This window comes from Bos javanicus, chromosome 22 (genome assembly GCF_032452875.1).
Source record: "Bos javanicus breed banteng chromosome 22, ARS-OSU_banteng_1.0, whole genome shotgun sequence".
Classification (NCBI taxonomy): domain Eukaryota; kingdom Metazoa; phylum Chordata; class Mammalia; order Artiodactyla; family Bovidae; genus Bos; species Bos javanicus.
Window position 1 is genome coordinate 51,402,855 of NC_083889.1, and position 25,200 is coordinate 51,428,054.

Below are 25,200 nucleotides of genomic sequence, written 5' to 3' on the forward strand. Positions count from 1 at the left end.
AAGCAGATGGTCACTCTAATTAGGTTAATTCAGGGAAGATTTATAAAATATTTATATATTTATGAAAAGATTTATATATATACCATTTTGCAGTGATAATGGGGAGGATATAGAAGCCTTGAAACAACAGGGACCATTGCTTCCCTTGGGTAGAAGACAGAGAAGATACAGGATCCTGGGGGCAGGGAGCAGTGAGGAGAGGGCAGCCTGGTAGGATGGACCTTGGGTGAGGGCCTAGACTGCTGAAAGCAACTTCTATAAGAGGGAGTCAGAAAAAACATCTCAGCCTGACTCTCCTCCATCCTGTGACCTCCTACCAACGTTCCCCGTGGCCTAGCCCAAAAAGAAATTAGTGGCCACGGGAGCCTTGTCGATGTGTCCACAGAGGTCAGTCTCCTGGGGCAGAGAGCAGGTAGAAAAGTCAAAAGATGCGGAGTGGCAAATGAGAGGAATCAGCAGAGCCTTCCTTCTGTTTGAGCGTTTAAAAATGCTGTTCCATTGTCTTTTGGGTCACGGGTGTATCTGGCAGGAAGTTTGCTGTCATTCTCATCTTTGTTTTGTATACAATGTATCTTCTTTTACTCTATTTTCTGTTTATTATTGATTTTAAGTAATTGGATTATGATATGCTTTGGTATGTTTTACTTCATGTTTATCCTGCTGGAATTCATTGAGATTCTTGGATTTCTGGGTTTCTAAATATGAACTTTGAAAAAAAAATTGAGCCATCATGTCTGCCACCCTGTCTCCTACTCTGGACTCCAACAACATGTATGTTAGACCACTTGGTATAGTTTAGACAACCTCGGGGATGATTGCACAGGTCATCGCGCTTCTGTTCATTGTTTCTCAGTCTTTTGTTCTTTCTGAACTTCCGCTTGGGTACTTTCTATTGCTGTGTCTTCAGGTTCCCTTGTCTGTACTTCTGTTTTTATTTTGTTCTTTTTTGTGTGTCTTCTATTTCTTTCCTTGTGGTGTTCTGCTCTGCAATCCAGAAGTGCCTGTGCAGTAAGTTGCAGCAGTCAAAGGCTCCTTGTGGCCCTTCTGGAGGATCACAGCCCTGCTCTGCCTGTTGTCTCAAGTCTACAAACAGTTGTTGCATGATTTTGTCCATTTTCATTTTTTTTGAATTGTTCATGTTGGACCCAGAGCAAATGTGGTAGCAGTTACTCCGTTGTGGCTCAGCCTTCATTGTGGATAGTTACTGTCTACTATAAAATACTTTTTGCATGGATTTGTACTTTGACCAATTTGAATATTATCGTTCCGACGTTCTTTTTCCATATTTTTTTTTGTAAAATACAAATAACATAAAACTTATCATCTTAACCACCTTTAAAATTTTTTTTTTGGTTGTGCCATGTGGCATGCCAAATCTTAGTTCCCTGACCAGGGATCAGACCTGTGCCCCATGCCGTGGAAGTCTTAACCACTGGACAACCTGGAAAGTCCCAATCACCATTTTTAAACACACAGTGCAGTGGTATTAAGTACATTCATAATATTCAATCATCACCACTGTCCATCTCCAGAACTTTAAAAAGTATATATTTATTTTATTTTTATTTAATTTGGCTGCTCCAGTTCTCAGTTGCAGCATGTGGAATCTTTAGTTGTGGCATTTGGGATTTAGTTCTCTGACCAGGGCTTGAACCCAGGCCCCCTGCATTGGGAGCACAGAGTCCCAGCCACTGGACCACCAAGAAAGTCCCTCTAGAACTCTTCACCTTGAAAAATGGAAACTCTGTACCCATTAAGCAATAGCTCCCATTTTTCCTGCCCACTCAGCCTCCAGTACTCTTGCCTGGAGAATCCCATGGATGGAGGAGCCTGGTAGGCTGCAGTCCACGGGGTTGCTAAGAGTCAGACACGGCTGAGTGACTTCACTTTCACTTTTCACTTTCACGCATTGGAGAAGGAAATGGCAACCCACTCCAGTATTCTTGACTGGAGAATCCCAGGTACGGGGGAGCCTGGTGGGCTGACGTCTATGGGGTCGCACAGAGTCGGACACGACTGAAGTGACTTAGCAGCAGCAGCAGCAGCCTCTAACAACTACCATTCCCTTTTCTGTCTCTTTGATTCTGTCTGTATGATTTTTCTGTCTCTAAGTGTATCACATAAGTGGAATCAGATAGTATTTGTCTTTTTGTGACTGACTTCTTTCACTTATCATCGTGTCCTCAAGGTTAATCCACGTTGTAGCAAATGTCAGGATCCCATTCTTAAGTTTGAATATGGTTCCGCTGTATGTGTATACCACATTTTGCGTATCCACTCATTTTATCTATGAACATTGGGGTTGTTTCCACCTTTTTGCTATTGTGAATAGGGCTTCTAAGAACATGGGTGTGTAAATATCCCTTTGAGACACTGCTTTCATTTCTTTTTGCTACATATGTAAAAGTGGAATTACTGGATCATATGGTAATTCTATTTTTATTTTGTTGAGGAACTGCTGTATTTTTTTCCACAGCAACTCCACCTTTATAGATTCCTACCATCAGTGCACAAGGGTTCTGATTTCTCTGCATCTGTGCCAACACTTGTTATTTTTCTGGGTTTTTTTTGACAGACAGTTCTAATGAGTATGAGATGCTATCTCATTTTGGTTTAAATTTGCCATCCTTGCTTTGCATCCATATATTTTGGCTATACTTACTCCCTTTTATTATTTTTTAAAAATCTATTTATTTTAGTTTTGGCTGTGCTGTGTCTTTGTTGCTGTGCCAGCTTTCTCTGGGCTTCCCCTGTAGCTCAGTCGGTAAAGGATCTGCCTGCAGTGCAGGAGACTGTAGTGAGTGGGGTTCCTCTGTGTTGCAGTCCTCGAGCTTCTCATCGCGGTGGCTTCTCGTTGCTGAGCACAGGCTCTGGGGTGCACAGACTGCAGTGGTTGCAGCACGTGCCCCAGTAGTGATGGTTCCCAGGCTCTGGAGCACAGGCTCAGTAGCTGTGGTGCCTCAGTTGCTGGTAGCTTGGTTGCCCTGCGGCATGTGTGATCGTCTCAGATCAGAAATCGAACTTGTGTCTCCTGCATTGGCAGGCGGATTCTTTACCACTGAACCACCAGGGAAGCCCCACTTCTTTTTATTTTTAACCTCTTTCTGTCATTTCTTTAGATGGAAGGGCCATATCTTTGGTTTATTTTTTGACCTGATAACTTTTTTCATTTAGGGATCTAAACCCATTTGTATTTATTATTACAGTTGCTGTCTTTGTCCGTTTTTTTACCCAATAGCTTGCAAATTTCTCTTCATTTCATTTTTTCCCCCTGTATAAACACCATCTTTTCTGTGATTTGGAAGGCAAGCAATGGCTTTTATTATTCCAATGTTCATTACCTACAGCTTTTCAAAGACATTCTTAAGTAGAATTCTTATAAATAAAGGAATAACTAAAATATACTTATCAAAATTAGTAACAGGAAAACAATTCTTGATTCTATTGGGAATTATGAGAATGTATTATTTCTGTTTGTTTCCATCTGCTTTTTTTTCCTTCATTACTGTAATTGGGCAGAGTTTAGCATCATGGTTTTTTTTTTTTTAATCTGTTTTAGGTCTTTTTTTTTTTTTTTTTTAATTGTTTTTAGTGCGTGTGGGCTGTCGCTTCAGTCGTGTCTGACTCTTTGTGTCCCTATGGACCATACCTGCCAGACTCCTCTGTCCATGGGATTCTTCAGGCAAGAATGCTGGAGTGGGTTGCCATTCCCTTCTCCATGTTTTAGCTCTTTAGAGTTGATGAACTCTTTCGAAAGAGTAAGCAATTTTTTGGACCCATTTTATAGGTTCTTTAACCCATTTTGTGGGCTTTCATCAGTTATGGTTGGTGGAAGTTTTGGGAGGTTTCCAGCCCCGACTTCTCTTTCTCATGCAGCTAACAGCTCCCTGACTCAGGTGAGAGATCTGATATGTACCTTTCAGGGACATGAATGTGGCTGTAACACTTGGTGTTGCAGAGAAGCCTTGATTTTTCTTTTTTCTTTGGAGTTAATCTGATTATTTTCTTAGATGCTCTGGATCCCCTTCTTTATCTGTAGTTTGGAAACTAGTCTACTGATAATATCTATGACCTGTTAGTCATCTCTTCATGGTTGTTCAGTTGTTCAGTTGCTGAGTCATGTCCGACTCTTTGTGACCCCATGGATTGCAGCACACCAGGCTTCCCTGTCCTTCATCATCTCCTAGAGCTTACTCAAACTCATGTCCACTGCATGGCTGATGCCATCCAACCATCTCATCCTCTGTCATCTCCTTCTCCTGCCTTCAATTTTTCCCAGCATCAGGGTCTTTTCTAATGATCCTACCTTCAATCTTTCCCAGCATCAGGATCTGTTCTAACGAGTTGGCTGTTCACATCAGGTGGCCAAAGTATTGGAACTTTAGTTTCTGCTTTCGTCCTTCTAATGACTATTCAGGATTCATTTCCTTTAGGATTGACTGGTTTGATCTCCTTGCAGTCCAAGGGATTCTCAAGCATCTTCTCCAGTACCACAGTACAAATTATCAATGCTTCCATGTTCAGCCTCCTTTATGGTCCAACTCTCACACCCGTACAGGACTACTGGAAAAACCACAGCTTTGACTATACTGACCTTTGTCAGCAAAGTGATGTCTCTGTTTTTTAATACATTGTCTAGGTTTGTCATAGCTTTTCTTCCAAGGAGCAAGTGTGTTTCAACTTCATGGCTGCAGTCACCATTTGTAGTGATTTTGGAGCCCAAGAAAATAAAGGCTGTCACTGTTTCCATTGTTTCCCCATATATTTGCCATGAAGTGATGGGACCAGATGCCATGATCTTTGTTTTTTTGCTTGTTGAGTGTTAAGTCAGCTTTTTCACTCTCCTCTTTCACCTTCATCAAGAGGCTCTTTAGTTCCTCTTTCGGGCCATGGCAATTAAAGCAGAGTCCAACCAACTGAACCTCCAAGGAAATGCCATAACATTCATATTTCTAGCAACATTCTGTTCATGATGATATATGTATTCCCTAGGACGATAGAGGCTTCTCTACTGTCCTTCATTTCTTTCTGAGCCATCACCCTAATCATTTCTTTTGGCCGCACCTGACTTGCAGGATCTTAGTTCCTTGATCAGAGATTGATCCCAGGCCCTCGGCAATGAGAACCGCCAGGGAATTCCTCCTGATAGTGCCCATCTTTTTACCAAATTTCTAGTAACTGCCAGCAATCCTTGACATTCCTCGGCTTACTGGTGCATCACTGTAGTCCCTGTCCCCCTCATGTGGCCTTCTTCCTGTGTGTGTCTCCCTGTGTCTTCACATGGCCTTCTTAAAAGGACACCAGTCATTGGACCTCATCTACTTGACTATATCTGCCAAGACAATTTCCAAATAAGCTCACATTCACAGTTCCCAGGGTCTAGGACTTTAGCGTGTCTTTTGGGAGAACACATTCATCTCACAATGGGTAGTTTGTATCTTTGTAAGAATTTTCGTATTTGATCTAAGTTTTCTTATTTCTTGGTATTTTATTGTTGTTCAGTCACTGAGTCATGTCCGACTCTTTGTGACCCCATGCACTGCAGCATGCCATGCTCCTCTGTCCTCCACTATATCCCAGAGTTTGCTCAAACTCACGTCTGTTGAGTCAGAAGTGTTCATAACATTCCCTTATAATCTTTTTTGTCTCTATAAGCTTTTTAATAATATTTCTGTTTCATTCCTGGTTTAATAATGTGCACTATCTTTTTTCCTGTCATCCTAGTAAGAGTTTTCTCTTATCTTTTCAAAGAACTAACTTTTGATTTTGTTGCTTTTCTCTATTCTCTGTTTTCTATTTCATGAATTTCTGTTTGAATTTGTACTGTGTTCTCCTGCCTGCTTTGGGTTTAGTTTCCTATTCTTCCAGGATCTTAAGGTGGAAGATTTAGATTAGTGATATGAGATCTTTCTTTTTTGATATAGGCGTTTACAGATATAAATTTTCCCCTTTATATTTCCTTTTTTATGGACAACTTTGCCCCAAGGCTTTGTCTAGGGGAAAAACACACACACACACCATAAAACACCTGCTTTTTATTACGGGCGTTTAATTGCTTCCTCTCTAGACATAGCCTGTGTGCTGGGTCTTGGCTTGAGCCTTGGAAGACTGACATCAGTCAGACCACACACTTTCCTGGGCTCTTTGGTTTTGTTTTAAAATGGCATTTGTATCAGGTCCTCTATGCTGCGCATATGTGTACAGCCTGAGTGACGCGAGTGAAATCTTACTTTATATTGTACAGTAGTCCGTCTAGTCAAGGCTATGGTTTTTCCAGTGGTCACGTATGGATGTGAGAGTTGGACTGTGAAGAAAGCTGAGCGCCGAAGAATTGATGCTTTTGAACTGTGGTGTTGGAGAAGACTCTTGAGAGTCCCTTGGACTGCAAGGAGATCCAACCAGTCCATTCTGAAGGAGATCAGCCCTGGGATTTCTTTGGAAGGAATGATGGCTAAGGCTGAAACTCCAGTACTTTGGCCGCCTCATGCGAAGAGCTGATTCATTGGAAGAGACTCTGATGCTGGGAGGGATTGGGGGCAGGAGGAGAAGGGGACGACAGAGGATGAGATGGCTGGATGGCATCACCGACTCGAGGAACAAGAGTTTGGGTGAACTCTGGGAGTTGGTGATGGACAGGGAGGCCTGGCGTGCTGCGATTCATGGGGTCGCAGAGTCGGACATGACTGAGCGACTGAACTGAACAGAACTGACAGTAGTCCATGCGCTGGTGTAGCATTTCTTTTTTTTTTTTTTGAGCCCCACCCTCCTGGTGTAGCATTTCTCGAGCACAGAAAACAAAAGACTCTTTAGAAAAGACACCTAGTTAACATTTCTGTGTGTATTTTTATGGCATAAACTGGATGGCTGGATGTATGATGGGTGGCTTGAAAAGACTCCTGATAGCTATTTCCAAGTGCAAGAGCGCCCCCTGCTTAGTATTCCCGGGGAGCCTACTCTTCCCAGCTGGGCTCTAACCTCCGGGCCAGGAAGCCCCCGTGGCCCAGGAAACGCCCTTCCCGACCCCGGGCCTGGAGTGGGCACTGTGATGACTGTGCTGTCTCCCTAGGGCGTCTGTGAGGAAATGACCTACGAGGAGATTCAGGACCATTATCCACTGGAGTTTGCCCTGCGAGACCAAGACAAGTACCGGTACCGGTACCCCAAGGGGGAGGTAGGTGGGATTTGGGGGCTCAGTCCCTGCCACCTGCTGCCTGCCTGTGGCCGAGGGCCCTGAGGGGCTCTGCAGTGGCTGCGTGGGCAGCAGGAGGGGCCTGGCCTCAGAGGTCGGCCACCTGGGTGTGTGTGGTCTCCTTCACTTCCCGCTGTGGCCCAGGCTGTAGGCCCCTCCTTGGGTGGGGGATGGCCAGTGCTGCCCCCATCTTTACTCTCCCTTCATGGGCTGACGCCATCCTCCCTGCTGCTCCAGACACCACCCCCAGCCCTGAATCCAGACCTAGGGATTCCCCTTCCCCACATGAGTCGTGGCCACCACAAGTCACCTGCCCTGTCACCTCCCCTCAGACTGGCTCTTGCCTCAGCCTAGGTCTTGGGTAGAAACGGCGTCCCCTGGGACTCGTGTGTCTTCCACTGCTCGGAGGTGACCTGGGGCAGTGGCCAAACAAAAGCATCTCCCACAGACACAGCTCTGTGTGTACACGCATCTGTGTACCTGTGCGGGAGCCCCTGGGTGTACACGCATCTGTGTACCCATGCAGGAGCCTCTGGTCCAAATGCCAGGCTGTGCTGTCCTTGGGGACAGGACAGCTCTGGGTAGCATCAGTGTTTCCTCACATCATACTGTGAGGCAGAGCCCAAATTTAGAAGCACCCCAGATAAGTGAAACAGAGTAGCTACCTGCTCAGAGGATAGGGCAGGGTGGGGCAGGGGGAGGAACTGGTAGGGAAGTTAGTTGCCAAAAGAATCAATCTAGGATTTCCCTCAGAAACCCGGGGCACCCACACACATCAGGTTAGTGTTATTCCCAATCAAAACATGAGCCCAACACAGCTCCAAGCTTGAGGCCTTTATTTTTTTTCCCCCAGAAAGGACTGCTCACTCTGTGCAAAGAGGGGTGAAGCCCCAGGGCTGGGTCTCCTAGTGTAAAGCTCTGAACCTGCCAGGCCCCAAGGTTGGTCCATGGGCTCCCTCACGGTGCCTGGGAGGTGTACGGGGCTGTAAGGGTCTTTCCTGGGATCTCAGGTGTTCTGACAGGTTGTACTGTGGGAAGTTTGGGGGCTTGCTTTCCCCTTCCCCCAAGGCTCATTCTTTGCACTTCACAGCACATATCCGTGTGCTGTGGGTCCCCAGGGAGCAGTCTTTTCCACCAGTCGTCAGCGGCCAGCATGTGAATTCCAGCAGCTGAGGGTTCAGCGAACGGCCCAGAGTAGGCAGGGAGATGATCCCTTGGATGCAGCATGAACCCCAGCCCTGCCCTCTTGATCCTACTGGGACCGGGCCCTGGGATTGGGGAGGGGATCCCTTTGTCAGACTGCCAGTCCTCCCCAACCTTCCAAAAGGGCGAGGCGTTCCGGGAGAAGGTAGCCCCCTCCTCAGGTCATGTCCATGCCTATGCCCGGAGCTGGGCTGAGGGACGCCTCCCACTTGCCCTTACAGTCCTACGAGGACCTAGTCCAGCGACTCGAGCCTGTCATCATGGAGCTGGAGCGGCAAGAGAACGTGCTGGTCATCTGCCACCAGGCTGTGATGCGCTGCCTCCTGGCCTACTTCCTTGACAAGGCGGCAGGTGCGGACACGGCCCCCACCGGGGGAGGTGGGGTGTGTGTGAGATCTTGGGGGACTGTCACCTGGTCCTCCCCGGTGCCAGCCCTCCCTGCCTGTGTCCACAGAGCAGCTGCCCTACCTCAAGTGTCCGCTGCACACGGTCCTGAAGCTGACCCCCGTGGCTTACGGTAAGGGAGCTTCCCGCATGCTGACCTGGTGGCCAGCCTGGCTCTCTACGCGGTTCCTTGACTGTCTGCAAACCCCTCCCTTGAAAATTCTATTAGAAGCTCATTGCTCCTGCCGCCACCCCACTACCTTTCCCGTTTGCTTTTTGTTTTCTATACAATACAAATACTGCTTTTAATTATTTCGATTCTTACAGTACGGATATAACAGAAACTGCCAAGTCCATGTTTTTGTTTAGTCGCTAAGTCCTGTCTGACTCGTGTGATCGCATGGACTGGAGCCCACCAGGCTCCACTGTCCATGGGATTTCCTAGGCAAGATCCAGTTTGCTTTTTTTTTTCCTTTGAAGGATAACACCCCAGTTTGCGTTTTAATTTTTTTGTTTTGATTTCTGTGGCCCCCTGGTGATCTTTTCCTTAACCATCACCCACCCACAGGAAGGGCTTTTCTACTGATTTTTCTAGAATCCCTGACAAAGCCCCATGGCACCCAGTACCTGAACCTTAGAATATGTGCCCCTGCCTTGAGCTCTGCCAGCAGAGGCCTCGGGCGGCTTCCTAACCTTCTCGGTCTCGATTTTTTTCCCCTTTAGCACTGGGAGAGGCACCCCCATACACGGTTGGGTCCTTAGGGCAATACTTGCGAAGCTCAGTGGTAGCCAATGTCATTATGTGTGTGTTAATCCCCTCGTTCCCCTCTGCACTGAGCGCCTGGTACCATGGTGATTTGGCCTCGTGTGTGCAACAGGGCTGGGTATGGTGGTTTGGGGGCCCTGAGGACTGTGCATAATGACCCCTCACTGAGCTCGGCTTGTTGCTCCTCGGACTGTCCTCAGCCCCAGAGGAGGCTTCTTGTCCTCAGTGTGGCCCTGCCTGGTGCCTGGGCTCCTCGCTGAGCCTGCGCTGGGCAGTGGCATGGAGACTTGGACCTGACAAGGTGCCTCATCCTTCCCCAGGGGGCCCCCAGAAATGCCTAAGGTGGGAGGTCTGGGGTGAGGCTGAGGCAGTGTTTGGTCCCCAGCACCCCAAGCTGACTCCTGGGGGAAACTTCTACCTGTGGCCTAACTACCTTTCAGGAGGGGAAATGGATGTGTGTCTTCCCTTTGGCAGGTTGTAAAGTGGAGTCCATATTCCTGAATGTGGCAGCCGTGAACACACACCGAGATAGGCCTCAGGTAGCAGCGGGGTCACTGCTGGGGTGGTGGGCATGTTCCTGGGGGTCCAGACACAGCCAGCGCCATGGCCAGGCCCAGCTGTGAGCCTCCTGAGTGAGCTTGAGTTCTCTGTTGGTTTCGGCGGGGGCAGTGGTGGTTTCAGGACATGCAGGGGGCCTGGGGCCCCAGCTCTCAAGGGACAGACCAACTGCAGACCAAGAGATGCCTACAGGCTGCTGGGCCCATATCTGACATCTGCCTACTGACACAGCCAGGAGAAGGGCATCCCCAGGAGCTGGTACCCTTCCTGCCCCCATGATGAGGATATAATCCCCAGCTAGGTGTTTCTCCCCACCTGACCCAGACCTGAGGCAGGAGGAGGGGATGGCCTCTTTCTGGGTAACCACTGACCTGTCTGCAAGGAGCGAGCGGTAACTGGAGGTGTCCTCCCCCTCCCACCTTTGTTCTGGTGTCTGTCCACCCACCATGTGCCAAGTGACTCTTGACCCCCAGCTCTTAGGGACGGCTGGGCTGAAAGTCCTGCAGCTGGGGCTCCTCAGGGTGAGAATGTGAGTCCAGCAGCTGCAGTGATGAGCAGAGCAGACAGCAGTGTCTGTCTCTTCTTGGCACAGGGTCAGTGCTCTTGTGTGTCTATTTTTGTGCAGAATGTAGACATCTCTCGGCCTCCAGAGGAAGCCCTCGTCACGGTCCCAGCTCACCAGTGACCATATCTTGTCCACTGTGACCCCCTGGCCGGCGTTGATCCCTGTGGACAGCGGTCATTCCAGGCCCACTGGTCTGTGTGACAGTCACCGCCCAGGAAACGCCCTCAGAGCCATGATTGGCTGGTGGCACCCAGAAGCCCCGCCCCAGCCCACCTGTTTCCTTGTTGGCAGCCACAGGGCTGTATACGTGGTGTCTGACCTGCTGCTGAGCATCGCTCGCCTGACCGCGTCTGCCCCCAGCTGGTGAGAGGGCTCCCACACCTGCTCCTCCTGTTCTCTCTCACCAGCCGGGGGGCCTTGTGAAGCATGAAACCCCAAAAATGTGAAATGGAAAGCACTTGCTGTGATGTTTTCAGCCACCGAGGCTGCGCTGCCTGGGTGGACCTGGGGACCCTGCCAGGGTTCTGCTGACCTCTCTGCAGCTACTTCTGGAGCCAGAGGCAAAATCTTCAGGGAATCCTGAGCTGCTTCTGCCTCAGTCAGCAGAAGTAAACCCTCTCCAGCCCACCCTTCCAGGAGCTGAAGAGCCTCCAGCACGGCAGGCAGCCCCCTCCCCAGGCTAGACCCTGGGGTCCCTGCGTCTGCATTGGCAGATGCTTGGGAAAGCAGTGTGTTCACTTTTGCACATGGGGATACCCAGAAACACAGAGGGAGGGGGGAATTGGCAGTCACCCTTTCCCAATGATGCCTACACTGAAATACTTGTGGGAGCCGGTGGCCAAGGCCACCCCTGCCCCAACTGCTCTCATGGTGCAACACGTAAGCTGGAGCAACACAGAAAGACATGAGGACAGAGCTCTTGTACGCATCCCCCTTCCCAGCGCTTGAGGGAGAGGCTGCCCTCTTCAGCTCCCAGCTGTGCCACCGGCTACCTCGACTGCTGCTGCCGGTGTCCACACACGAGTATACACCGGTGGCCTGACCTGCGTTTGCTGTGAAGGATTTGAAAAGCCTGTCCTGGGGTTCGTTGACTTCCACCTGGGGGATGAAGCCTGGGAAAGGCAGGAGCTGGAGTCAGCCCCTGGCCTGGGAGGATTTTCCCAGCCACGTCATCACTTTTGATTCTTGTACTAAAGAGCCTGATGAAGACAACCTCGGGAAGCCTGCCGTCATGCCCCTGAGTTCTCTGGGGCCCAGAGAGGTGGGCTGGGCAGTAGATTCCAGCTCCATTTTGTAGCTGGGAGAACAGACTAGCCAGCACCTTGTGAGGCTGGGTGAGAATGTGTGTGGATTTGTAGTTGGATGTGCTGCTGTCCATGGGTGGTGGTCCTGGGTGAAGTCAGGCCCAAGGATCCCGTGACCCTGGCCTGGGCTGATGGCCTCAAGTGCTGCAGCAGCTCTGGCCAAACCTGGGTGGGGAGATGCCCAGGACAGGGCTGTGGCCCGACGTTCCATCGGAGCCCCAGGGTCCTTAGACCTGGGGCCAGTGGGCCATGCTGCTGCCTTTGGGACTCGGGGACTGCAGCCTTTGCTTCTGTGGCCGCGAGAGTCTTGGTGACTTCCGGCCATGCTGGCTTGTTGCCCATAGTGGGTCCCTTTGGTCAGTGGCATGAGCATCTACATGTCACCACCTCTCCAGGACCTCAGGCTCACTGAGGTGAAACCAGCGAGGCCTCTCCTGTCTGTTCAGAGGACCGCCAGGGCCAAATGTGTCACAGGACTGGGAGGGGGCAGAGGGAGGTCTGGGATCCCAGCAGGGGCTCACCTTGAGCTGGCTCTCTGCCTGAGCAGCATCCACCTGGCCGGTTGCCCACTTACAGCCGGGACGGTCCATGTGGTCCTGTTGCAGACGTTTTTCCTCCTCGTCCTGGAATGGATGTTGTTGGAACTCAGCCACTCGTCACACTGTGTCCAACATTTTCTGCAATAAATACTTTAAAAAAGAATACTCCTAATGTTGTGTCTTGTGGGCAGGCCTCCCTTGGTGAGGTACTCTTTCCAGCAGCTTACAGACCCCCATGCTGTGCTGTCTCCCAGAAAGTCTGGGTGGGACCCTTCGTCCAGCTCCCACTGCCAACCCATCCCAGGAGCAGAAACTGTTCTGCCCTGGAATGAGCCCTGGGCAGGGCCCGAGTTTTCTCTGGGCCGACCCAGGTTGCTCGGCCCTCACCACTGGGTGAGAAACAGACATAGTGGGGATCTGGGGTCCCTAGAAATGTGGGTCCCTAATACTGGCATCCTTGGAGAGGGGTCGAGGATGGAGAGGGTACACAAGGCTGTGGGTGGAGTGTGTTGGCTGGTTCTCTGGTATGCTTTGTTGCTTCTGGCCTGGGGAAGATGGTGACAAGGGGTACCCTTTCCTCTGCCTCAGAATTTCTCACCCTTGTGCAATAAAAAACATGTTTTTTTCAGATTTTGGGCAGAGTAGGGAAGAATATTTTTTTTATGGGGGTATAGTTGATTTATGTGTTTCAGTTGTACAGCATAGTGATTCACTTATGCATATATTCATTCTTTTCATGTTCTTTTCCCATTTAGATTATTACAGAGTGTTGAGAAGAGTTCCCTGTGAACTACAGCAGGTCCTCGTTATCTATTTTATATATGGTGCATATTAATACCAAGTTTCTAATTTATCCTTCCCTCCCACGCCTTAGGATTTTGTTTGACTTCATACACCTTCTTCCCTGATAGGGCTTCCCTGGTACCTCAGTTGGTAAAGAATCTGCCTGCAAGGCAGGACACTCCAGTTTGATTCCTGGGTTGGGAATATCCACTGGAGAAGGGATAGGCTAACCCACTCCGGTATTCTTAGGCTTCCCTGTGGCTCAGCTGGTACAGATTCCACCTGCAATGTGGGAGACCTGGGTTCAATCCCTGGATTGGGAAGATCCCCTGGAGAAGGGAAAAGCTACCCACTCCAGTATTGTGGCCTGGAGAATTCCATGGACTATAGTCCGTGAGTGGGGTCCGGACACGACTGAGTGACTTTCGTTTTATTTATTTATATGCCTTCTGCCCCGGGGCTGGGGTGTTGGCAGCATGGTTCCTCCAGGGACATGATGAAGCTGGGCGTGGCTGGGTGCCCGCACGTGCCTCTCCTAGTGTGTCAGGGCAGAGGGTGCCTGTGTCACAGCTGTGACGGGAACTAGGCTCAGAGTGATGTCAGCTCTGACCATCTTCCTGATATGTGAGCTTACTGTCCCCACCTTGTCCCTGGGCATAGAGTTCCTGGAGTGGATACCTGACCTCCTTGAAGGGTTCCTAGCACTTTTTTTTTTTTGAAGTTTTTATTGAATTTGTTACAATATTGCTTTTGTTTTATTCTTTGGTTCTTTTGGCCGCAAGGTATGTGGGAATCTTAGCTCTCAGACCAGGGATCGAACCTGTATCCCCTATGTTGGAAGGCGAAGTCTTAACCACTGGGCCACCAAGGAATTCCCTTCCTAGCACTTTTTGAAGAAGTTTTGAAGATTTGCAACAGCAAAGCAACCACAGAAGAAATGAAATATAACACTACTAGAATTTTAATTCAGGTCCACTAGTCTACCACACACACAACCAGTTTAGAAAGAGCAATGATATGTGGTTATGCTAAAGAAGTTTAAGATAGGATCAGAGGGTATTTGGATAGAAATGTTACAAAGACATAGATTTCAACAACATTTGAATTATCTTTATAATTGGCTTGTATATTACATGTTAATAATATATAATTATCACCTTTAAGGTGAGTGTTGCCATGTTTGGTATAGACCAGTCACTATTCATCCCCTGAGGCTGGGCACATTTGTTGTTTAAGCAAAAATTGTTTCATTAAAAGTGGAAAATGGCTTTGTGGTAGACCGAAAGAGGTGTCTGCCAAACCCTGGCGAATGGCCACAGGTTGCTTTGGGAAGGCTTGTGGGGAAAGTGCTGGCATGAAGCTGGGCTGTTTTCACAGGGCCACCTTAACGGGCACCCACCCTGCTTCCTTCAAGGACCTCAGGGTTTGTGAACTGACCTGATCTGGAAAATTAGTGAGAGATCCTCTCCTCCGCAGTTAGGTCTCTGGTCATCAGACTTCTGGTTCTCTTGTCATACATATCCAGTAGGATTCTACTGGCTTCCCATCAGTTTTGGTCCTAGGGGTCTGTTGATCCTGCCCAAAGGCAGGTGTCATAAATTAAGACAAAGTCATACTGGAGTAGGCTGTGACCCTAAACCAAAATTCCCTAGCACCTTCAGAGACAGCAGGGTCCTACTGACATCTTGGCCTCAAACATCCAGCCTCCACAACTATGAGACTGTAAGTTTCTGTGGTTGGAGCCACTCAGAGTCTAGTACTTTGTTATAGCTGCCCTAGCGAATGGAAACTTCTCAGCAATGAACCTTCCAAAGCCTCGGTGAAGGGAGTATCTCCTGGGTCCTCTCCAGGGACTCAGGGAAAAGGTGAGTTGTCCTGGATCAATTCTGTCCAACATTTATGTCCAACATTTATTTTGAATGAATGTATGAATCTTTCTGAAGCTTTGGATTCTTTACATTATACCAGGAAGCAACTGTCATCTCAACTGCATTTAGTGAGACCCAGTTTTCATTTCAGTCAAGCAACCAGACTTGCGGAACAACCTCCAGTAGCTTATGCTAGCACATTGAATCCCAGTTCCAGGTAAGATCACCTATATTGATAAATTCTGCCCTCTCTAAGATGGCTACATAAAGTCTCTGCCCACGTAAAGTCTGTATATTTTAGCTAATGTAAAATACCAAAGTCTTAAGATTCCTTTGATACGTAAGCCCTCCCCTGGGTTTGACTTTGTAATAAGGTCTCCACACATGCTGGAATCCATCTCTAATTTAAGGAGTTAGGGAGAGGGGCTTGAGAAGACTTGACTCCCCTTGCAAAGAAACGACCTCATGAGGTATCAGGGGAGAACACCTTGGTTAGGTGAGTAAGGGACGTGGAGAAGGGGTGGAAGTTGGTGGCAATCTGATTCCTCTGATTCTTTCATATGCATCTTCATCTCACTTAATTCATCAACTTGGCACATAAAGTACCTGCTATGTACTAAGCAGTAGGAATATAGCAGTAAGTGAAAGTGTTAGTCACTCAGTCTTGTCTGACTCTTTGCAACCCCATGGACTGTAGCCCGCCAGGCTCCTCAGTCCATGGGATTCTTCAGGCAAGAATACTAGAGTGGGTTGCCATTTCCTTCTCCAGGGAATCTTTCCAACCTGGGTCTCCTGCATTGCAGACAGATTCTTTACCATCTGAGCCACCAGGGAAACCCCACAGGGGCAAACCCCCTGCCTCACAATGCTGACTTTCTGGTGTTGGGAGACACAGCAAAGAGATGTGTAAAGATGTAGTGCATCAGGACGTCCCTGGCAGTTCAGTGATTAAGGCTCCATGCTGCCAATGTGAGGCGTGGGGGCTTGATCCCTGGTCAGTGAACTAGGATCCCACATAACACGGGGTGCAGCGAAAAGTTTAAGAACAGAGAAAGATGTAGTAGAGGGTGCTGGGACAGAGCGGAGGGCTTGGGACAGGGTTGTAAGGATGTAAGAAGGCCTCACTGGGAAGGCAGTCAATGTCCTGAATGTATTAAGTACATTTTCACCTTATGACATTTTCAACTTACAGGGGGTTTATTAGGATGTAGCCCCATCGTAAGTCAGGGAAGACCTGTCCCATGCTGGCAGTGATGGCTGTTTTAGTTTTGTCTCAGCCTGCCAAGGCTGCAAAAACCTCTCCCTTCGTCCTGGCTGGATTTCCACTGCCTCTGGCTCCAACCAGGCAAACGTCCAGTCCTGATGCACCCCCATTTCCCTGGTCACCTGCTGACAGCTTTATCAGGTGGAAGAAACTGTGGAATTTATGAAAAGGAATGTGTGTTCCTCCCAGGACCACTGAGGGTGTAGGAGGACAAGACAGGTCATGCCCACATCACAGTTCTTCTCTGGCAGACACTGTGGGCTGCTCCCCAGCTGCCAGGACCCCCACCACAGCAGAGGCTCTGCTGTCCTGCCGCTGGTCACCAGCCCTCTGAGCATGCCTCATGGAAGGGACCTCTGACTCCAGGGAAGGGACATCTGACCCCAGGAGGGTACGTCTGATTGGCTGGACAAAGGAAGCTGAAAAGTGGGTCTGGCGTTTCTGCCTTCCGATATGGAGGAAGCCGGGGGGCAGGTGCTGGTGAAGAGGAACAACATGGGCCCTGGGCTGTGCTCCACCTAGATCTCACGCTCCCGGAGTGACAGTCCTGTAGAGCACGGGCTTTCTGGGCATCACTGGGTATTGCTCTGGCCCCAGGCAGGGTTCCCATCTATAGTGTGGCTGCCACACTGCGTGTAAAAGTTCTAGCAGTCTTTTTTTTTTTTTTAAATGTTTGTTTATTTTTGGCTGCACTGGGTCTTCGTTGCTGTCCAGGGTTTTCTCTGGTTGTGGCGAGTGTGGGCCACTTTCTCGTTGTAGTGCACGGGCTTCTCATTGTGACGGCTTTTCCTGTCGCAGAACATGGGCTCCAGGGCACGTGAGCTTCAGCAGTTGCAGCACACAGGCTTGGCTGCCCCGCTGCATGTGCAGTCTTCCCAGACCAGGGATTCAATCCATGTACCCTGCATTGGCAGGCAGATTCTTAGCCACTGGACCACCAGGGGAGTTCCTTTTATTAAAAAGAATTATTTATTTGGCTGTGCTGGGTTTGAGTTGCAGCACGTGGGATCTAGTTCCCTGACCAGGGATTGAACCCAAGCCCCCTGCATTGTGAGCTTGGGATCCCAGCCACGGGACCACCAGGGAAGATCTCCGGAAATAGTCATTCTTAACAATGCTCATTAGAAGAGAGCTCGCTAAAAGGGCCCTTTACAGAGCTGTGGGTGGATCTGGGTGACAGCACTCAGGGCTAGCATCATTGGGAGCCTTTTTCATCCCTCGTCTGTGTGGACTGAAGAAAATTGCGCAACCTGGAAGTTGTGAGTTAAATTTTATTTGGGGACCTTAATGAAGACAAAAGCCCAGAAGACAGCATCTCAGAAAGTGCTGAGGAGTTGCTCTGAAGAGGTAAGGGAAGACCCAGGATATACAGGCACATTTTGCTAGCAAAAACAAAAACATGTAGATTACTATCACAAAGAACCGACACCTCAAATGAATGATTCCAGCCCTGGTTTTTCTATGTAAGGGAAGATGCAAGGACTGGGTTCATTGCAATTATTCCTTTGATATGCATCTTCACTCTGCAGAGTTAGTATCCGGAGCACAGAAGGCTTCTTGATTTTTTCATCCCGAATGGTCCTCAGGTGCACCGCCCACGGTCTGCTGCAGTAGCTAATGGCTAGATTCTTGCAGAACTGGGATGAAAGTGAAAGTGTTAGTTGCTCAGTTGCCTCCGATTCTTTGTGACCCCAAGGACCTTAGCCCCACCTTGTCCATGGGATTCTCCAGACAAGAATACTGGAGTGGGTTGCCATTCCTTTCTCCAGGGGATCTTCCCAATCCAGGGATCAAACCCTGGTCTCCTGCATTACAGGCAGATTCTTTACCACCTGAGCCACCAGGGAAGAAGGAAAGAGAACTGAGATAGTGGGCAACGTTCTTCACAGGGGAGTTGGGTAATGTTTCTTGTCCACAGCCTGCAGGGCCAAGGCTCAGGAGGGTAAGGTTTACTGGAGCCTGGTGGGAACCCCCCTTTCCCACTGGCCTCTGATCTCCTATTCAGTTGCTATGAGCTGCAGAGGGGTCTCTTCAATCAGTCCCTCCCTGGGGCTCTCAAGATAAAATCTCCGTTTCTCAGATTGTGGCTCTGAATGGAAGGAGGCGGGAGCTGTAGCTGAGGGAGTGGGGTGGAGGGGTGTCAGATTGCACCCAGGAGCTTTCAGGAAGGATTAGGGAAGGAAGAGCCCCACCCATGTACTCTCCTCCCACCTTCTGACCTCCTGCAGCTGCCTTCTGCTGACTCTAGAGGAAGGGAGAGAGAGAGGCAGCCCCAGGACAGGGTAGGGTAGAGGAAGGATGCCGAGGGACGAGGAGAAGACAGGCTCACTGGCAGAGGTAGATGCCCCAACCTGGCGAGTGCTGGGGCAGTGAGGGTGGGGTCAGTGCAAACCACAGAGAGGACTGTGAGTGCTGTCAGCCCATCCCCTGGGGGGAGTGATTTCTGGGCTTGTGCTCAGGGGAAAGTGGTCCATGGGCTAAAGGAGATCCTTTATTTCCTTTTCCAGTTGTTATCAAGCACCCGCTGTGGGCACGGCCCTGTGCTGGATAACAAGACATAGTCCCAGCCTCACTTAGCCCCCAAAGTAGCAGAAGACACCCACATAACCCAAGGTGTGGTGCTGGGCTGGGGGTCACAAGGGCTGTGGGAACACCTAGGGGAGTCCTAACCCAGACTTGGCATCTCCAGAGTCGTGTTAGAGGAGGAGCTGTTTAAGTTGGGAGCCAGGGAGGGTGGGGGAATGTGCGTGGTGGATGCAGAGAGCAAGGAGGCACATGGAGCCCCAGTCAGTGCAGGAACTGAAATCGGGACTTTGTCTTAAGAGCTGCAGGCTTCCCAGGTGGCTCAGTGGTAAAGAATCCACCTGCCAATGCAGGAGACCTGGGTTCGATCCCTGGGTTGGGAAGATCCCCTAGAGAATAAAATGGCAACCCACTCCAGTATCCTAGCCTGGGAAATCCCATGGACAGAGGAGCCTGACGGGCTACAGTCCATAGGGTCACAGAGTCAGACATGACTAAGTGACTAACACTTTCACAGCACTTTCACATGGTCAAGCTAGGTCCACAAATTAGTGTTTGTTATTTTCTTAATTTATTTTTGGCCGTTCTGGGTCTTCGTTGCTGTGCGGGCTTTTCTTTCATTGTGGAGAGAAGGGGCAGCTCTCTAGTTCTAGCTCTCATTGTTGTGCAGTGGGCTTCCCTGGTGGCTCAGACTGGAAAGAATCTGCCTGCAATGCAGGTGGACCCAGGACGGATCCGTGCGTTGGGAAGGTCCCCTGGAGGAGGGCATGACAACCCACTCCAGTGTTCTTGCCTGGAGAATTCTATGGACAGAGGAGCCTGACAGGGTCGCAAACCAGTCAGACACGACTGAGCGCCTAACACTTCTCACTTTTCAGTCTTGTGGAGCATGGGCTCTAGAGCACAGGCTCAGTAGTTGTAGAGCACGGGCTTAGTTGCTCCGCAGCATGTGAGATCTTCCCAGATCCGGGATCAGACTGGTGTCTCCTGCATCGCGGGTGGCTTCTTTACTGCCAAGCCACCAGGGAAGCCCCTCAGCAAAGTGTTTTCAAAGGCCAGGTGAAGGGCAGAATCGCAGGATATGTGATCGGCACATGTGCAGTTCGGATTGATGGATGGTGAGGTAACAGGGTGGCCTCACAGGTGTTAACCATCCTGGGGCTACATGGGCCTGATCATCAAGTGGTTACTTTCTCCCATTTGGTGGTAGTTTTAGCAACTATAAAACAACTCAGGAAATGTGGATCAGATAGTATTGTCTAGGTACTTCTGAGAAGAGTGACGCAGCAGAGGACATGGGGAAGAGGTCTGTCCTGAGAAGTCCCCATAGGGTCCTGTTCCTTTCCATCCTAACCCACAGTGAGGGGCCCCAGCTCAGGGTGCCCTGTGAGAGCCCAGTGCTCTGGCAGCCGGCAAGGATTTGGGCCACCTGGCCCAACCCTGAGGCAGGTGGTGGCTTACAGTGTCTGGAAGCAGCTAGTTCCTTTCCCTCAGGCTGAGCCAGTCGAGCCAGGCTTGCCCTGAGGCAGAGGGTGATCCTGCCTGGCGGTAGGGTAAGGAAACCTCCGGGATAGGGGTGTCACCCCAGGAGGCAGGGCGATGGAGTGTCCTCAGAGATGGGGTCTCCCAGAAGCCTCCGAACTAGGCTTTCAGAAGGGAACCTGTGTCTGTTGTCTCTGGGCGCTGTCGCGGTCCCACTCGGTCCTCAGGTACCTCCCGAGGACCGAGGATGTCCGGGCAGGTGGGGAACCGCAGGGGCGAGGAAGGGCTCCGTCGGGGCTTAGCCCGCAGCACCCAACGGGTGCTCAAGTGTTAGGAAGCTGATCCCCGCGAAGACCCCTCTGCGGACCCGGGGTGGGGGCGCGCAAGGGCCAGAGTCGAAGGCAACTTGGGTGGTCGCCTGCGTCCGGGAGCCTGTCCCCAGAGGGGCCGACACCGGACGCGTCCCAGGCCCCGAGGCTGGGAGGCGCGTCCGCTTCCCCTCCTCCCGTCCCTCCTCTCGCCCCGGGCGGGGTTCCCGGAACGGCCGGGGCGGGGCGAGGAAGCCTGCGGCCGCGCGGGTCGCTGAGGTTTGCGGCCACACCGGGACCGTCTGCCGGTCGGTCCGTCCGTCCCCCTGCGCTCCCAGCCATGGCCGCGCCGGACCCCGCGCCCCGCATCCTGGTGCTCTTGCTGTTGTTGCTCCCGGCGCCTGAGGGAGGTGAGTCTTGGGTGCCGGGGAGTTCGTCCCGGGCAGGCAGGGGAGGCGGCCATGTCCGCGCCGTCCCTGGTTGCAAGCCCAAGCGGCGCCGTCCCCCCAGGGACCCCAACCGAGCCTCATAACCCCGAGGCAGTGTGCGGACCCCACGACTGGTCTGTCCTCCACCCCAGCCTCCCTCCCGTCTGCACACTGCCCAGACCCCGGGCATCTGCCGTCATTGTTCTGCCCTGGCATGGTGGTGGTGGTTGGGGGGGAGGTCTGTCCTCTAGGGTCCCAAGGGCTTGCCCTCTCAGAGGCTGGGGTGGGATTTCCTGCCTGGCCTTAGCGAGGGGTGGTGGCTGCAGGGAGGCCTGGCCGCTGCAGGCCCCTTCCCTGGCCTCAGTTTATTGGCTGGGAGCCTCCACCTTCTGCCTCCATTGCTCTGGCCTTTCTGGAGACCACTCAGGCTGGTCCCCAGGGTTGGATGAGACACTTAACTGTTGTAGGTTGATTGTAGACTGATGAATCCCAGACGGTGGAGGCCCGGCTGGGGAACTTTTAAAGGTAGGGAAGTAGAAGAGTGCCCTCCCCCTGCCCCACCCATCTCCCTAGGACGCTGAAGATCCTTCTGGGGTGGGTGTTTTTCTCCAAGGGAAGGACTTTATTCCTGGGGACTGGGAGGAATCTGGAGGGCTTGAGGTGGGAAGTTCCAGTGAGGACTGGAGACTGGTTCAGAGTGTCTGGGGTTCAGAAGAACATTTGTGTCATGGACTTTTGGCTCAAACACTCAACCTGTTTGTGTCTTCAGGCCCAGTTTAGAAGCTTGGGCTGGGCTGTGGCTGGAAAGTCTGTAAAAGGAGGTAGGTCACCTGAGCTACCCAGTAGGATGGGCTGTGCTGGCCTTACCTGCGGCCAGGTGGACGGCTGGCTGGGTTGGCCCTGTTGGTGGGCCCACCCTCTGCCCTGCAGCTTTGCCCAGAGCACCACCTACCACCTAGTTGACCCTTCTCAAGGAGGTCAGTCAATGCCTCTGTCTTTGGATTTTGCTCCACCAGTGGCCCCAGGGTGCTTGATACTGTTGGGATGGAAAGATTTTCTCTTCTTGCCCTGTAAGGTTCTTTGGCTGGTTTACTAATTACATTGACGTGAGACAAATGAAGGCAATGGCACTCCACTCCAGTACTCTTGCCTGGAAAATCCCATGGACGGAGAAGCCTGGTGGGCTGCAGTCCATTGGGTCGCTAAGAGTCGGACACGACTGAGTGACTTCACTTTCACTTTTCACTTCCATGCATTGGAGAAGGAAATGGCAACCCATTCCAGTGTTCTTGCCTGGAGAATCCCAGGGACGGGGGAGCCTGGTGGGCTGCCGTCTATGGGGTCGCACAGAGTCGGACACGACTGAAGCGACTTAGCAGCAGCCAAGACAAATGAACAGGAGCAAAACAAAAGTTGAACAACATTCCAGGTATACCTCTGGAATGCATGAGCGATCCAAGGAAACTGAGTAACTTGGTCAAATGGTGGACTAGGTCTTCCGTGTAGCTCAAACAGTAAAGAATCTGCCTGCAATGCAGGAGACCCAGGTTTGATCCCTGGGTCGGAAAGATCCTCTGGAGAAGAGAACGGTAATCCACTCCGTATTCTTGCCTGGAGAATCCAATGGACAGAGGAAGGAGCCTGGTGGGCTACAGTCCATGGGGTCACAAAGAGTCGTACGTGACTGAGTGACTAACACTACCACTATACTTCCGGTTTGCATGGGAGACCCAAGGAAACAGTAACTTGTCTAAATGGTGGAAGCCCTCACCTTGAATGCTGTTTTGAACTAAAGGCGAAAGAGTCACGATATTGGGATTCACAAGGAAAAACCCAGTAAAGAAGGGGTAAAATTGTTAAACAGATTGAAATCTGTGCCTGCAGCCTTGATAGGTTTCTAGAGATATGGTCCTTACCCTCTTCCTAGTATGGCAGTGAAGTTGTTTCTTAGGTTCTTTTGTGACCCCCATGAACTGTAGCCTGCCAGGTTCCTCTGTCCATGGGATTTCCCAGGTCAGAATACTGGAGTGGGTTGCCTTTCCCTTCTCCAGGGGATCTTCCCTGCAATTGCAGGTGGATTCTTTACCACTGAGCCACACATGAAGATTTCCTTTATACTTGCAAATATCTATTGCAAAAGGGTAACTCCTACTCAGTTTTCAGAGCTTCTCCTTTGTTTGCAATTGCTTAAAAATAAACTGCTGAAAATCATCCTTAGCCCAAAGAGGAATGTTTGGGAGTGACAAATATACTGACCAGGCTGGGTCTCCAGACGCTACCTCCTGCCCTGCGGGTGAGGTCAGACAGGGTTCTTAGAGTCCCAGTGCTGTGCCAGGACTTTCTACCTCAGGGTTTATCGTCAGGACCATCCCCAGTCTACCATAGTTGTCTGGGCCTTGCTGGACTGGGTGTTCCATTTAGGGTCTGTCAGGGTGGCATCCAGGACTGTTCTCTCCTGCTGGTGGACACCAGATCTGTGCTGATGTAGCCCAAGGATGCTGGGAACATTTGGCTGTAGCAGCTTCCTGGAAGTCAGCAAACTGTGGTCTATTTCCACACCTGTCAGCCAGGTGTACTTAAATCCCAGATCTGGCTAAGAGCCGTGTGATGGTTCTGAGGCTCCACATGATGCCTGGCTACTGAGGGCACGGACATTTCCTAGCCGCCTGCTGCAGGCCCAGCAAGAGTGCTGGGACACGACCTGGACACTTTGGTGGGAGTGACTGTGGCCGATGGTGAACTGGTCAGGAGACAGCCTGCTGTAAGGCTATGGTCTATGAGGGCTGGCCCTTGGAGTCGGAGTGTCCAGCCGGGGCCAAGGCTGCCATGGCTGAGTGGTGGGGACAGAACCTGAGGATTAAGAACAGCTCAGTCCACTCTGTGCTTCTAGTGCAGGGGGCGTGGGTTTGAACCCTGGTCGAGGAAGTAAGATCTCACATGCCATGTGGCATGGCCAAAAAGAAGAAGAAAAAAAGAACGTGTAGTCCCCAGCTACAGGAGGGACTGCTTTGTGGGGGTGTGACTGCTGGACTTGGGTGGCTCCCATAGAAGGGGGCCTAGAGGAAGACCTCGATGGGTGGTAAGTTGATTTGAAGGTGGAGCATGGGGTGACCTTCAAGGTCCTTTGTAGTCTGGATGCTGCTTTGTGGAGCCTGGGGTTGATCCCCTGGCTTGAGGCTGAGGAGTGGCCGAGTCAGACCCACATGTAGAAAGTTCACCATCCCATCTGGAGGGCAAATGGACTGATGGGAGAGGGAGGGGGCCAGGTGGGTGCCTCTGCTGTGGCCCACGGGAGAGGGCAAGGCTGGTTGGGGCAGTGGCCAGAGGATGCTGCGGAGATGGCCCGGCTGGCTCAGGCCTACTGGCCTTGCTGGGGAAGGGGCGGTGTGGGCTGGGACAGGGCTGAAGGCTGGCCCCGTGGCCGTGGGTGAAGAGTATTTTTATGTGTTCCAGCCCAGAGTGAGCTGTGTATGATTTCTCACGGGCGCAAGGTCGACCCTTGGGTCTGTCCTGATTTCTGCTGCGGCAACTGTAACGACCAGTACTGTTGCTCGGATGTGCTGAAGCAGGTTATGTGGATTGAGGAAGATTGCCATGCTCCGGAGGCCAGGTGAGTGCACCTGAGGTCACGAGGTGGGCGGCCTGAGCCTGTCCATCCAGCCTGTCACTCCTCTCGAGCTGATGGTGGAGCACTCGCTGGACTCCCCCGGACCTTCTGTTCCCGTGAGCCCTTGCGCCTCTCCCCCAGCCTCGAGTGCTGAGCAGGTTTCTCAGGGGTTGGTGGCCTCAGCCAGCCCTGTGGCTTACCCCTGGTGTGTACCAGCATGTCCTCAGGGTGGTCCCCTTGGCGCGAGTGTATCCCGCAGTGTTTGCATGCACCTGGTGGGGGTTGTGTGTGATTTGTGCAGGTCTGTGTGTATCCCACTGTGGGCCATACCTGTGTTCTCTTGCCATGGCCCATGGATTTACATTGCATCTGAGGTTTGAATGTTTTGTAGGCAGGAACCAAGGGGCTCCCATGTGTGTCTTCCTTTGC

The 25,200-nt window shown here is 51.1% G+C and overlaps 2 protein-coding genes across 9 annotated transcripts in view; both read left to right on the top strand.

The window, feature by feature from the left end:
• PFKFB4 (6-phosphofructo-2-kinase/fructose-2,6-biphosphatase 4) overlaps positions 1–12,671 on the top strand; it is a 41,375-nt gene extending 28,704 nt beyond the window's left edge. For all 5 annotated transcript variants that reach the window (XM_061396925.1, XM_061396924.1, XM_061396923.1 and 2 more), the window contains 5 exons: positions 7,067–7,171; positions 8,614–8,743; positions 8,847–8,909; positions 10,017–10,081; positions 10,726–12,671. In XM_061396925.1, the coding sequence (XP_061252909.1) occupies positions 7,067–7,171; positions 8,614–8,743; positions 8,847–8,909; positions 10,017–10,081; positions 10,726–10,785 (423 nt within the window). In that variant the 3' untranslated portion in view covers positions 10,786–12,671. The remainder of the gene's footprint in view (positions 1–7,066; positions 7,172–8,613; positions 8,744–8,846; positions 8,910–10,016; positions 10,082–10,725) is intronic.
• Positions 12,672–14,847: 2,176 nt separating this feature from the next.
• The window catches only part of SHISA5 (shisa family member 5), a 34,348-nt gene continuing 23,995 nt past the window's right edge, over positions 14,848–25,200 (top strand). The window contains exons 1-2 of one of the 4 annotated variants that reach the window (XM_061396943.1): positions 14,848–15,376; positions 24,618–24,774. In XM_061396943.1, the coding sequence (XP_061252927.1) occupies positions 24,635–24,774 (140 nt within the window). In that variant the 5' untranslated portion in view covers positions 14,848–15,376; positions 24,618–24,634. Of the gene's footprint in view, positions 15,377–20,975; positions 21,147–24,617; positions 24,775–25,200 lie in introns of those variants that run through there. The other 3 variants (XM_061396942.1, XM_061396941.1, XM_061396944.1) reach the window with 3 other exon arrangements.